The 14,129-nt window shown below is 60.5% G+C and overlaps 1 protein-coding gene across 33 annotated transcripts in view; it reads left to right on the top strand.

The window, feature by feature from the left end:
• MAD1L1 (mitotic arrest deficient 1 like 1) overlaps positions 1–14,129 on the top strand; it is a 421,592-nt gene that overhangs the window by 228,764 nt on the left and 178,699 nt on the right. For 25 of the 33 annotated variants that reach the window (XM_015447010.3, XM_074034253.1, XM_074034254.1 and 22 more), the window contains one exon: positions 5,730–5,786. The exons of 6 other annotated variants lie outside the window; for them this stretch is intronic. In XM_015447010.3, the coding sequence (XP_015302496.1) occupies positions 5,730–5,786 (57 nt within the window). Of the gene's footprint in view, positions 1–5,729; positions 5,787–6,882; positions 7,170–14,129 lie in introns of those variants that run through there. 2 more of the 33 variants (XM_045387976.2, XM_045387974.2) reach the window with 1 other exon arrangement.

Below are 14,129 nucleotides of genomic sequence, written 5' to 3'. Positions count from 1 at the left end.
AGAGACTGTGGGGCTGCCCAGCCACCTTCGGGGGACACACACACCTCTCACTCCCTGGGTGACTGGGTGGAGCCCCCAGGGCCACCATGTTGGCCAGGCTGGTCTCAAACTCCTGACCTCAGGTGGTCCTCCCGCCTTGGCCTCCCAAAGTGCTGGGATTCCAAGCGTGAGCCCCTGGGCCGGGCCCTAACTTTTTAAAACATTGCCAAACTCTTCCCAAGTGGCCGTACCATGGCAACATGCGGGGTCCAGTGACATGTTCTCGCCCAGGCCGATGGCACCAGAGCTGGGAGAGCTCTCCGCTGTGGCACTGTCCGCTTTGGTATCTGGATCCAGCGGGGCAGCACGTTTCACTCTGGCTTAAATCTTTGTGTCTCCAGTGACCGACGTGCCCAGCATTTCCCATGTTTTCCACCTCGGCGCCTCTTCTCTGGTGGCCGCTGTTTAGGTCCCTTCCTTCTGTCTGGTGCTGGCCTGCCAGGCCCAGCTGCCCACCTCTGCCTCCTGGAGCTCCCATTCCTCTCTCCTCACCCAGCAGGACTGCTGGGCTCTGTCTATGGCGCTGCCCCGGCCTGGGTCCTGGGGGACTCACCCCGTCCCTTCCTGCAACTCTGAGCTCTGAGCTGCCTGCTCTCCCTCACCGGAATCCCACGGTTCCTAATGTGTGTCTGGTTTCTGAGGCAGGAGGGTACGTCTGTGCTACTTCCTCCAGCTTGTCCAGAAGGAGAAGTTCTAGAGCATTTGGGGCCCATGAGAGCCTGTCCCCCAAAGCTTCCTGGTGCCCCATCTGGGGGCCTCCTCTGCGCACACAGAGCGCGTTGTCTTGGGTCTCTTGGGACCCTAATGTCCTGCCTCGCCTCTCCTGTGCTGGGCCGTGTGGGTTTAGTGATGTCCCGTGTGTCCTGTGCTGGGCCGTGTGGGTTTAGTGATGTCCCGTGTCTCCTGTGCTGGGCCGTGTGGGTTCAGTGATGTCCCGTGTCTCCTGTGCTGGGCCGTGTGGGTTTAGTGATGTCCCGTGTCTCCTGTGCTGGGCCGTGTGGGTTTCAGTGTTTCCTTTGCTTTTCTTTCTTCAGCCGTTTTCTTGGAACGATAAGGTGAGGGAGGAGTGGACGTTGACCAAATGCTCCTCGGTGCTGCCCTCCCTCGACAGAACCTGTCACACCAGGGAGGCCCAGGACAGGCACGCAGTGTGGCCGACCCCCCAGGCCACAGCTACCTCCGTTCTCCCGACTCACTCCTGTCCTGTCCACACCCTCTCTCATGTAAAACATTTTTTGTTACTCGGAAACTTCATGTCTGACCACTTACCCTGTTTGAGCTACAAACAGCAGTGCGTTTCCTTGAGTGACAACAGGGCCTTCTCTGTGTTCTCTCCACGTTCCTGTTCTTAGGAGCACCCACCTGTGTCTTTTCAGGTTATGAGTGAGAGGTGGCTGAGGTGTCCTGCACCCACAAACCTTGTGCTGCGGAATGTCTGTAAGCCAGACCTGAGCTCCCTCCTGCCTCCCTGCCACTCCCCATCTCCATGCCTGTGGAGCGTGCGCTCCATTTCACGCTCTGACCCCTCTGCCTGCTGAGCTTCTGTCCGGTGGCTGCTCTGCTGAGAACCCTCCGCCGGGAGTCACCTCTGACTCAGGCTTGTGCGATGTCCCATTTGGCTGTCCGTTTAGGAAGATTCAGCGGGTTACAAACAACCTTGTTTCATTTTGTTTTACATCTTTGTGTTTGTTTTTTTGACACAGGGTGTCACTCTGTTGCCCAGGCTAAAGTGCAGTGGCACAGTCACGGCTCACTGCAGCCTCAACCTTTTGGTCTCAAGAGATCCTCCTGCCTCAGCTCCCTGAGTAGCTGGGACCACAGTTGTGTGCTACCACGCCCAGCTGATTTTTAAATTTTTTGTAGAAACAGGATCTCTGTATGTTGTCCAGGCTGGTCTCGAACTCCTAACCACAAGCAGTTCTCCTGCCTTGGCCTCCCTAAGTGATGGTCTCGCAGGCATGAGCCCCATGCCTGGCTGAAACCATTTCTCTTTATGGTAGCAGAACTGTCCTCCTTTTCCTCCCTAATTCGTCCACCAGGGTGCTAGAGTATATGTTTTAATGGAAATATAACACAATACACCAAAATGCACACATGGTAAGTTTTCAGTCTGTCGGACGACAGAGTGAGTGCGTGTGTAACCACCCAGTGCAGGCGAAGACACAGAACCTCGCGGGTCACACAGGATGTGGATGTCTCACTGCAGCCTGAGTGACACTTGTGTGTTCAGTCTTCAGTGAAAGGTGGCTCTCACTGTCTGGAAGCCGTCTCTCTTCATGGCTGGATGGCTCCTGTGATGCCCGTTGCTGTCTTGGTCGCCTCCTGGGGAGCACTCAGCTTGTTGACATCTGCCTTCCTGAACCCAGGGCCCTGCTCAGCGCCAGGCAGGCGTGTGAGCCGAACCACAGCCGCTCCTGCAGCCGTGCAGTTGGCCTCCCGGCCCCGTCCTGGGGCTGCACTCTCTTGGGAGCTGCTCCAAGCAGGCCCTGCCCAGGTACCCGAGACCAGTGTACGAGTCTGAGTGCAGGGCTCCGCGGCTCAGAGTCACCTTTTGCGAGCGACTCTGGCTTTGAGGATATCTCAGAAATCTCACTGGTCTCTGTTTCCAGGCCCTGGGTCATGTGAGGATTTCAGATGCATGCGTTTTTTTTTTCCAGCCATTGACGGAAGTGCTGGGCTGATGGGGCTGGTACAGAGGTGGACGCCTTGGCCTTAGGCTGTGAGCCACCTGTGAATGAATGTGAATGAACTTGTCTTCAGGCACACGTTACTAGTGCTGTCCTCACAGAAACCTCGTGAAACCTTCTGGAGATACCTGAGTCCTACCCGCCTGGCGCCGGAGGCTGTGAAGGCTGAGGTTGCCGTGGCCTGCCTGGCCTCAGCAGGTCCCTGGGCTGGCCACTGTGGTCATCGCTCCACCCTGCAGTGATGCCGTGTCGGGAGGCATGGGAGAGTGGGGTGGGCCCGGGACTCACACACGGCTCCCAGCCCTGCTGCTTCCGGACGTCCCCGCCTCTTCCAAGCTGCACCTGTGAAGTGCCTTTGACCTTGCAAGGTTGCCGCGTGGACTGATGTAAATGGGGATGACGATGTGCCTCACCTGAGGCTGGTGTCCACAGTACCAGCCGCCTGTGTGCCCAGGACAGTGTGCCAGGCGTGGCAGACATGGCCAGGCTGCAGGGGGTGTGGGCGGCTCTAACGGGTGCTTCTCGCTGCCCAGGCCAGCTCAGAGCCTTGCCAGGGGTGCGGGCAGCTCTCATGGGTGCTTCTCGCTGCCCAGGTCAGCTCAGCACCTGTTGTCTTCCCCCGTGTTTGGGATGGTCTCTGGCCTGGTAGCTTGTGGATGCGGGTAGACCTGGGTGGGGTATAGGGCTGCGTGAGGAGAGCATGAATGTGGACGGCGACTGTCTCCCACGTGCTGAGGCTCTGGAGGCTCTGCCCAGGGATATGGGGTGCCCCGGATGCCCTGACCCGGCTCCCTGTGTCCCTAGAAATGCCTGGGGCTGCAGCTTGGTGAAGTGCGTCGTATCTAGGCCCAGATTGGTGGATGTCCCTCTTCCATCTGCCATTCCCAGTCCCAGCTGCTGGTGACCCCAGCAGTGGCCGGATTATCTAGGGTTCAGCTGGCTGTGAGGAGGGCAGTGTGCTGCTCCCAGGCCCTGAGGCACCAAGCTTTCCAGCGTGTGGTCCACACAGCCCAGTGTGACCACGGCCACGTGCCTCCTGATGACAGCGGCTGGGCGGGCTCCAGGGCCTCCTTGGGGCAATGTGAGGGTGCCAGGCAGGGCTGGTGGTGGGCAGAACTCAAGGCCTTCCCTTCACTCACAGGCATTGCACAGGGGTGGTGGGCAATGGGAGTCGCTCGGGTGCCCCACTGAGTGGGGCACCACACCAGAGGCTTGGGGGGCTCAGGTGCTCACACCTGCAGCCTCCATGGGAGCATGTGGAGCCTGGGTTTGGCTCTGTTGTGGCGTCCAGAACCAGCGGGCACCAGGATGGCCCATGGGAAGTCCAGAACCTGGCTCTGGCTGGGCCTATAGGGGAGCTTGGGGGCCCATGGTCTGCAGAGTGGACAGGCTGAGGATTATCAGCTGTTGCCTCAGCCACGTTTCCCAGGCTGTGTCCCCAGGGGCTGCAGTGCCTCGTTTTCTGTTTCTCCAAACATACTTCCCCCATCCCTGCCACATGTGCACATGCCACACACAGGTGTGCATATACATACCCACACTTGCATACACGCACACACACACGCCTCCCCGCCTTGGTCTCTCCTGGTGACTTGCCCAGTGGTTTCTAGTTGCCGCTGGGCCAGGCCTCTGCCTGCCTCTCGATTCCCCCTCATCCTCAGGCCTGCTGGGCCTCTACCCTGCAGATCCCATATCCCACCACAGCCTCCTGCCTCACTCCTAGGCTGGTCCTCCATCTCCTTCCCGGCCTTTCGTGTGTACTGTGGCCTGGGGGGGTCTCACAAGGCCCCCTGCCTGGCCCTTCTTCCTGGGTTCCTCTGTGCTGTGGCCTGGGGGGGTCTCACAAGGCCCCCTGCCTGGCCCTTCTTCCTGGGTTCCTCTGTGTTGTGGCCTGGGGGGTCTCACAAGGCCCCCTGCCTGGCGCTTCTTCCTGGGTTCCTCTGTGTTGTGGCCTGGGGGGTCTCACAAGGCCTCCTGCCTGGCCCTTCTTCCTGGGTTCCTCTGTGTCGTGGCCTGGGGGGTCTCACAAGGCCCCCTGCCTGGCCCTTCTTCCTGGGTTCTAGGACAGAGCCACAGTGTGTTTAGGTGGTGGGGGCTGTGCGGAGCCAAGCGGGGTCGTGGGAAGAGTCAGGAAGGGGCAGACGCAGAGGATGTGGGGGAAGGCAGGAACCGCAGGGGCAGAGGCCCAGGGCAGGGGTCTCCGAGGTCCTGAGCCCCGTGCACCGTGCAGGTCGTGGGTGCAGGGTCACTGTCCCCAGCAGGAAGCCGAACTGCTGATGTCCCAGCACTACAACAAGGCCCAGCCTTGCTGTTCCATGAGGCCTGTGAGGAGGAGGTGGCTGGCTTTTCATTGCTGGCTTTTCTACCCTTACTGTGGGGTCAAGCCTTGTGCCCTTTGGGGAGTGTGTGGGGGCAGGAGACCCTTCCCGCCTGGGTCGGGGTCCTGCTTGGGGGTGCCTATGGCGGCGGAGATGCTCTGAGGTGGGGCCTCTGCCAGGAAAGTCACCTGATTCTGTTCTTTAAGCATGAGCCTGCCAGGGAGAGTGAATTGAGTCCCTCTGATCGAAAGTGCCATGCTGAACCTTTCCCTCCGTCTCCCCAATTCCACAGTCCCTCTTGGGCCCAGCCCTGGCCCCCTATTCACAGTCAGTTTCCTGAGAGAGGTTTTTAGAATGGACCTCGGTTCTGTCAAGCCTCCCGCAGCCCACTCGGTCTCCATCTCCATCAGTGGGCTCTGGGCCTCGTGGGGCGGCCACACTGGCCCCTGACACTCCTCTGGCCACCCTCTGCCCGCTCTGTCTCTGTCTCCATCAGTTGGCTCTGGGCCTCACAGAGTGGCTCTGCTGGCCCCGCCCACCCTCTGGCTGCCCACTGCCCAGCTCCTGGGTCCCGTTGCTCCACAGGGAGTGGAGGCTGTGGGGTGGTGGGGTTTGTGTTCCCCGCAGTCCTAGAAATGGGTCCTGGCCCACCCAGTCTCAGGCCGAATCCTATCTTGTCTTGCAGGCTCAGCTGTCGCAGGCCCTGGAGGAGCTGGGAGGCCAGAAACAAAGAGCAGACATGGTGAGTCAGACACAGGAGTGGCTGGGATTCAGGACACCTGGACCCTGGGTCTGGGCAGGGACGCCTGTCCCCGTAAGCCCTTAGGCGGCAGGCACCAGTGCATGGCTGCCTCCTCTGTCGTTGGAAGCTGTGTTGAGGGGGGAAGGGTGTGTGAGGAGCCTGACTCCCATCTCTACCAGTGACAGGTGGCGCACGCCTGGGCAGAGCACAGCCCCTTGGGCCCCACCACCGTGTTTGTGGCAAGGGGGCAGTGACATGTTTGCCGCACGAGGCCACGGTGTCAGAGGCAAAGCAGGTGTGCGAGCCCGCGAGGGGTCTGTAGCGAGCTAGGCATCGGTGCTGTGGCTTCGTGGACCCCTGTCCTGACCGCACAGGACCCGAGTCCCTAGTGAGACAGTGCCTCAGCTGGGGCTCGGGCGTCACTCAGCATGGGTCCTGACCAAGAGAGGGACGTCTCCAGTGAGTGCTTCTCTGCCGTCTGTGAATGCGGCAGGTGTGCTTTTAAGCTGTTTTCTCCTCAGCCCACATCGGCCCCACTCTCCCTGGTTTGGCTGCCTCCGAGCCTGGGTGGGGCCACAGTGTGGGCCGTGGGGCGCCAGGCAGGCTCTCCTGGTTTCCGGACCTCCAGTGTTAAAAAGCCGCCCACTGTCGTAGGGAACAAATGGGCTTTGCTTCTGAAGCGTTTTGGCCTAAACAAAGTGTAGGTTCCGTCCATGCTGCCCTGGCCTTGGCCATGTCTGTGAAGGACACGGACGGCCCTGGGGCATGCGTGCGTGCGTGTGGCTGCATATTCTGTCCCAGGCCACCCGTCAGGCTGGACTGGGTCGCAGGCGGAGCAGCTGTCAGCATTGTACGGACCCCAGGGCCTGCAGCCCAGGTCGAGGCTCCCATCTGGGCGTCCTTGCTTGCCGGCTCGTGACTGGGAGCTGGTGTCCTGGCTCTCAGGGCCTCCACCTGGCAGGGGTGTGCCGAGGGTTCATCGCTTGACAGATTCTGGGGCCGGCTGCACAGCCTGTGGCGATTGTGGCTGTGGCCATGGTTACAGGCCCTTCCCATAGGGCAGGGTCGAATGGGGTTGGAAATCACCCTCTTAAGTGGTACAGGCACCAGGGCCTAGGCTGGGAATGGGCGAGGGTTGTCTGCCGAGACCCTGGAAGAAGCTACCAGTGGCACAGAGAGGCAGCAGCAGGGCACCGCACGGGTCTGGGTCTGGGCAGAGCCAGCATCCGCAGGACCAAGGCCAGGCGGGCTGGTGACAGCTGCCTTGAGGCTCCAGAACAGTCGCTGTTCACTCAGCAGCTGCTTAAGGACATTCCTCTCGGTGCTGGGGACGCGGCAGCCAGCAACACAGGCTCCTGCCCTCTGGAGGCGCACTGTTGCCGAGTGAGTAGTCAGTGGCCCATAGGAGAGTGAAGGACAGAACTTCCGGTGGTGGCAAACGCAGGAGCCACAGTTTCCCGGGGCCGTTCTGCAGAGCGTCCTGAGCCAAGCCTGGGGGACCCGACTGTTGGTGGTGGAAGTCGCGGGGCAGGCAGGGCCCGGGACCCAACAGCGAGGTTCGGGGTGACAGAAGCAGGGCCCATGGTGGTTGGTAGTCTGACCTTGTGGGCCCCGTGTGGTCACGGCAGGGCTGTGGTTTCGTGGGTGGAGTAGGTGATGACGCAACCTGGTGTCCATTCATAAAGGATGCCTGGCTGCTCTGTGTAGGGCCGCAGGGGGTGGGAACTGGCAGGGCTGGGGCTGGCCGGGCTGGGAGACACAGGTGCCCTGGCCTAGGACTGCAGTGGGGTGCGGAGGTGTGGTCCGAGTCGGCTGTGTTGAAGGGAGATGCGGGTGAGGTAGAGAGCGTGAGGGCCAGGAATCGAGGATGGCTTCAGCATTCTGCCCTGGGTAGGCTCATGGTATGGGGCGGGGAGTTGGGGGTGAAGTGTGGGAGTCTCATGCCTGCCACACGTTGGGTGCACAGGGCTGGAGGCTTTGAGTCAGTGCCCTGGGGTCAGAGGTGCCCATCCGCTCTGCATGGTATTTCAATTGTCAGGAATGAGTAGGTAGCAGAGAAGTCAGAACCGGAGGCTCAAGCCTCTTCGGGGCGTTCCAGCGTCCTGGCATCTAGTCTTGGGGAGCGCCGTGAGTTTTTGGACTCCGTGGAGGGCAGGTCCATTCACAGAGCCCTGGAGAAGGAAGTGTTTTCAGGGGACAGTCAGACTGCAGAGAGGACCCAGAGGAGAACAGAGGATTACCCTGGGCCCTGCAGCCGGCGGTTCGTTAAAGAGAGGGAGGCACAGAAGGGCCTGCTCAGGGGCTGGGCCTGGAGCCGGAGGGAGATTTGTTTCACCCGACGGGCAGTGGGAGAGCGGTTTATGCTGATGGGAGCCTCGCTGTAGTGACAGGCGTGAGGTAGGGCTGGGGCAGTAGAGGGGCATTGAAGTGGACGGGGACCAGCAGGTTGCTGGAGCTTCCTGTCTCTTCCTGAAGTGGGCATGAGGTGGACTGGCCTGTGAGAGTCCCAGCAGTCCCGCTGAGGTTTGTGGTGTGAACTTGGAGCCAGGTTGGGCGGCAGGCTTCTGTCTGCCACGCTCAGGTGCTTCCCGGCAGACACAGTCGCCGGGGAATGGGGGTTCGCCCGAGCAGGTTTGCCAGGGGAGCACAGTGGAGGGAGGGAGGCGGGGATGTGACACTTGGCTCAGCGGAAGGAAAAGCAGGCTGTTGGGGGCTCCAGGACAGGCCTTTCTTGGGTCTGGGTTTTAAAATTGGAGTATGAACCATGTTTCTCTTCAGGCTGTAGAAATACTGGGGGGCTATTGTTTTGTTTATTTTCCTCCCTGTGTTCTGCTGTGAGCTTTCACTGCTGAGGGAATTTGCAGGGGAACGCATCATAACTGTATTGTTTAATGGCAGGTCTGAGACTCCGTTTCCATTCCTCCGCCTTCATCTGAGACGGCTCAGGGCAGGCCTGAAAGATGCTCCTGCTTCAGTGAGTGGGTTAGGGGGCTCTGTGGACTGTGGGGTCTGGTGTCCATCAGTGAGTGGGTTAGGGGGCTCTGTGGACTGTGGGGTCTGGTGTCCATCAGTGAGTGGGTTGGGGGACTCTGTGGACTGTGGGGTCTGGTGTCCATCAGTGAGTGGGTTAGGGGGCTCTGTGGACTGTGGGGTCTGGTGTCCATCAGTGAGTGGGTTGGGGGGCTCTGTGGACTGTGGGGTCTGGTGTCCATCAGTGAGTGGGTTGGGGGGCTCTGTGGACTGTGGGGTCTGGTGTCCATCAGTGAGTGGGTTGGGGGGCTCTGTGGACTGTGGGGTCTGGTGTCCATCAGTGAGTGGGTTGGGGGACTCTGTGGACTGTGGGGTCTGGTGTCCATCAGTGAGTGGGTTAGGGGGCTCTGTGGACTGTGGGGTCTGGTGTCCATCAGTGAGTGGGTTGGGGGGCTCTGTGGACTGTGGGGTCTGGTGTCCATCAGTGAGTGGGTTGGGGGGCTCTGTGGACTGTGGGGTCTGGTGCCTGGCAGTGAGCGGGGTTGGGGGGCTCTGGACTGTGGGGTCTGGTGTCTGGCAGTGAGCGGGGTTAGGGGGCTCTGTGGACTTGGGGTCTGGTTCCCCTGAGTGCAGGTGTTCAGGAAGGATGACAGGGCCCTCTTCCGCCTGTGTGGGGGGTTGGCAGGGGGTTGGTGGGGGGCGCGCCCAGGGCCTTCCTCTGTCGGTGCTTCCTTCTCAGTGACTGAGCTTTCTGGACGCTTCAGTGAGGTCCCTTTTCCTGTTGCCTCTGGAGCAGCCTGGGGTGGGGTGGGTGCTGTTTGAGGAGGGATGCTCCCATCTGAAGATGCCCTGTGGAGACCCTGGTGTTCTGTGTATCATGACGCCAGCTGCCTCACTGTTGGCCTGAATTGAAACGCGCCCGGAGGCCACGCTTCCGCGTGTGCAGGAGGCCAGGAGGGTTAGAAATGGAGTTGTCTGAGCGCAGGCCAAGCCCTCAGCATTATGACTGAGCCACCTGCCTGGCGCCCACAGCTGCTCTGGAGCGTGGACTCCCCACATCCAACAGAGGCATGGATGCCTCGGAGCTGGCACCTTGGCCCGGGTGTTGGCCCTTCTCCAGCTGCACCTTGGCCCGGGCGCCAGCCCTTCTCCGGCTGCAGGTGGTTTTGGAGGAACCGCTCACTCCAGGCCTCTTTCGTGGGGAGGGAGCTGGAAACGGGTCTTGGGCCTTCGGGCGGGGTGGGTGTGGCCGCCTCTGGAGTGCTGGCTTCCCTGGATCTCTGGGTCTGGTCAGGGGACTGTGAGGAGCACTTGGTGCAGCGCTGGGCTGGAGGTTTGGCTGCTTTTCAACCTGTGTTTTTTCTTTTTTAGCCCATAGAGTTTCTGTTCCTTATTCATTGTACACAGCAGTGTTTAAGCTCTAATGCCTGGGCCCCAAGCTGTAGCATTGGACTTCGAATTTGGTGGTGGGAGGATTGCCCCCAAGCAGGATCGTGATTTTACCCCTCCCCGGGTTGAGCTCCTGTTCCTGGCCCCCATCCTTTGTTTGGAGCCATAGGCCCTCCAGATGGGCTCCCGAGGGATGAGAGGAGGAGTCTCGTTGGCTCTGTGCCCCTCTTGCCATGCAGAGCCCTTCAGAGGAGGTACTGGGGAGAGCAGTGCCAGGCAAGAGGGCCACAGGCACCGTGGTTGGCGCTGGCCCCTGCCAGGCATGCCTGAATGCCAGTGGCCTCCCTCCCCTGCCCCCCACCACCTCACTGGGCTGTGCAGCCCTGGGCTCCAGGTCGCCCCTTCTCCATGTGACCCGGAGCCCTCACTGTCCTGGCTTCTTCCCCGGGGATTATAGGTGCAGGCGCATGGTCCTGTCTGAAGGGGTCTCTGGGCTGTGGGACAGCCTGACTCCCTTTTCATTTTGTGGTGGAGGAACCAGAGCGGGAGCTCGCCCTGAGCTGGGATGGCTGGAGTCACCCCTGGTTCTAGCTCTGAGGCCCCTCCCACCCAGTTCCCTGTGACTGGCTTGGCAGTGGTTGCTGTCTGGGGAAGGGGCTCCCCTGTTCCTGGAAAGGCTGGGGCCTAGGTGGTCTGCACCCTCAGGGCTTGTGTGGAGAAGCCATATTCCAGGCAGGGCTGACTGCGTCGCTCACGCCTTCTGTCCACAATGGTCTGGGACGTGGCCCTGGTACCCGTCCTGTCTCCCAGCCTGCAGCTCCTTTACCCACTATTTTCCAACCCAAAGTCATTTTGTTATTTAGGAAAGGAGAAAAGAGAGAAAAAAGAAAAAGTTAAATCTTTAGTTAATTGCCAGTGACAAGACAAAGGTACTCTGACTTTCTTATTAATTAGCAAACCCGTACTAATTAGTAAGCATAAGTACAATTCATGGTTTCTTCTTTAAATGCAATTAATATCGCAGGGAGAGATTTCTTGGGCCATCCTTGTATCATTAGCAAACCCCTCTCATTAGCTAGGCCCGCAGTGGCTGGAGATAGGAGGCTTTTGATTACAGCTATAAAAAGTCCTCTAATATTTTATATACTTTGGGGAGTGGGGAGTGAAGATTTATTTTCTGATTTAGAGGGAATTATGCTGCTCTCAACTCTGATTAAGCAGCATCTTCCTTGATTCCTGATTTCCCTTTGTGGCCCCTCTCATCCTGCTCCTTGCTCCCAGGGGCACCCTGTGCCGAGTCTGCCCCACCAAGGGCCGTGGCTACCACAGCACTGAGGCCCAGCCAGGCCGCTTCCCATCCCCCACCCTTCTTTGTCCATCTCTGAAATGGGCAGGGTGTTGAGGCCCCCTCTGAGTTGGGCCTAGCAGCAAGTGCTTTACAGACGGATTCTGAAATCTGGCGACTATGAGCAGGGCAGGTCCCGTGGGCCCCATGGAGAAGCCCTGGGCTCTCTGGGGTCTCCCGTGCAGGAGCTTGTGGTCCGTGTGGCTCTCAGAGCCTCTGGCTTCTCATGGGACGGTGAGGACACCGGCAAAGCTTGCCCTGAAGAGACTCCCAGTGAGGCCTGTGTGTAGCCTGTAGGGCCATGCACACCTAAGGACTGTATGTAGACCCTGGGGGGCACCCTGCCTGCCCAGGAGCCATGTGTAGACCCGGGGGGACCCTGCACACCCAGGAGCCGTGTGTAGATCCAGGGAGACCCTGCATGCCCGAGGGCTGTATGTAGACCCTGGGGGGGACCCTGCCTGCCCAGGAGCCGTGTGTAGACCTGGGGGGACCCTGCACACCCAGGAGTCGTGTGTAGACCCGGGGGGACCCTGCACACCCAGGAGTCGTGTGTAGACCCGGGGGTACCCTGCACACCCAGGAGCCGTGTGTAGACCCGGGGGGGACCCTGCACACCCAGGAGCCGTGTGTAGACCCGGGGGGACCCTGCACACCCAGGAGCCGTGTGTAGACCCGGGGGGACCCTGCACACCCAGGAGCCGTGTGTAGACCCGGGGGGACCCTGCACACCCAGGAGCCGTGTGTAGACCCGGGGGGGACCCTGCACACCCAGGAGCCGTGTGTAGACCCGGGGGGACCCTGCACACCCAGGAGCCGTGTGTAGACCCGGGGGGGACCCTGCACACCCAGGAGTTGTGTGTAGACCCGGGGGGACCCTGCACACCCAGGAGCCGTGCGTAGACCCGGCGGGGACCCTGCACACCCAGGAGCCGTGTGTAGACCTGCAGGGCCCCACAAGCATGGGAGACGTGGTTGGTGCCTCTGTCCTCACTGGTGCTGATACTGAGGATCGACCAGACAGCTGTGAGCCCCTCCTCAGTGCCAGTCCTCGTGGCTGTGCCCTGCCCAGAATCTGTCTAGTCACATCCACCAGCATGGCCAGTGCCTCCAGATGAGTGATCATGAGAGCCTCCTGGTTTGGTAACTGACAGTGCCTCATTTCACCTTCTGGATCCATCCTGCTGCACGACTGAGCCCTACTTCTGACCGGAGTGCTTCGTGTGTGGGGCATGCTGCAGGGGCTCGCTGCTGGTACTGGGGTTCTGTGTGGCTGGTGGCAGCCTCCTGATTCCTGGCAGAACGTTCAGTTAACACTGCACCAGCATGTGTGTCCCCACGTGCCCTGGTGTGCAGGTGTCCTGAGCTTGGAGAGGCTCTTTGGGGCCAGGGATGTGTCTGGGGCAGGTCTGGGGAATGGCTCAAAGTCTGAGACTGTGTCCTCAGCTGACTCTCCTCCCCTCCAGCCCTGGAGGCGGCCTCTCCTGGGCCCCCGCCTGCGGCTCCTGCGCCCACCCTTCTCTCCCACACAGGCCGGGACCCTCCCTCCCCTCCTGGGGCTCCTGCGCCCACCCTTGCGTCCCACACAACTGGTCCCTTCCCGCAGCCACACCTGTCGCCTCTCTTGCTGTGTGGCCACCAGCAGGTGCTTCACTGCCTGTTCCTTAGGGTGGAGAGAGGAAGGGGGAGCCTCCCTGGAGTCTCACAAAGCTAAGTGAGTTCACGTGCTGGAAAGATCCAGGCTGTTCTGGGAAGCGATTCTGGGTGAGAACAGGGGCCTGATCTTCCTCAGCAGCCCCGGGGCTGGTTCCAGGCTCGCTGCCCATTGGTCAGCTCAGGTTTCCCTGCTCCAGCCTCATCCTCAGTGCGTGCCCCGAGGCTCCTCCACAGAGCGGAAGGAATCGCTGGCCCACAGCAAGTGTCACGTGGAGCAACCTTTGCTCTAAATGCCTCTTGCATTCAGGCACTTGCTGAGCGCCTCTTCCAGGCCGTTGTCTGAGGGAACAGAGACCCTGTGGCTGCGCATCTGTCTATTCAGCTGCCCTCACGAGAACACCACAGACCGGGCTGCTTAAAGTAGCAGATGTTGGCTGGGCGCAGTGGCTCTCGCCTGTAATCCCAGCACTTTGGGAGGTGGAGGCGGGTGGATCTCTTGAGCTCAGGAGTTCAAGACTGGCCTGGGCAACAGAGTGAGACCTCGTCTCTATTTAAAAAATAAATACAATAAAACAAAACCCCAGCAGATGTTTGTTGCTCACAGTTCTGGAGGCTGGAAGTCCAGGATCGGGAACTGACCAGTCTGGTGTCTGCTGAGGCTGCCTGGTTCCAGATGGCGCCCTCTCACTGTGTCCTCCCACGGTGGGAGGCACGAGGGAGCTCTGGGGTCCCTTTTATGAGGGTGCCAGTCCCCTCCCTGAGGCTCTGCCCCATGGCCTCCTCCCCTCCCCTGGGCTCCCTCCTAGGATTTCAGCATGGGAGCGGGAGCACACAGTCCGTGCACGGGCCCACCTCCTTCCTGCTGTGTGAGACCCAGTGGGCGCTCCCTGCCCTGCCCCATCCTCCTACTGGGTGGTCTCTGCCTGGTCCCTCAGTGCCTGATAGGCCTGCCCTGCCCACAGTGACGTCCCCGCCCTCTGAGC

This window comes from Macaca fascicularis, chromosome 3, assembly GCF_037993035.2.
Source record: "Macaca fascicularis isolate 582-1 chromosome 3, T2T-MFA8v1.1".
Taxonomy (NCBI): domain Eukaryota; kingdom Metazoa; phylum Chordata; class Mammalia; order Primates; family Cercopithecidae; genus Macaca; species Macaca fascicularis.
Note: the sequence above shows the minus strand (reverse complement) of the source record. Positions and strands in the feature narration are given on the sequence as shown.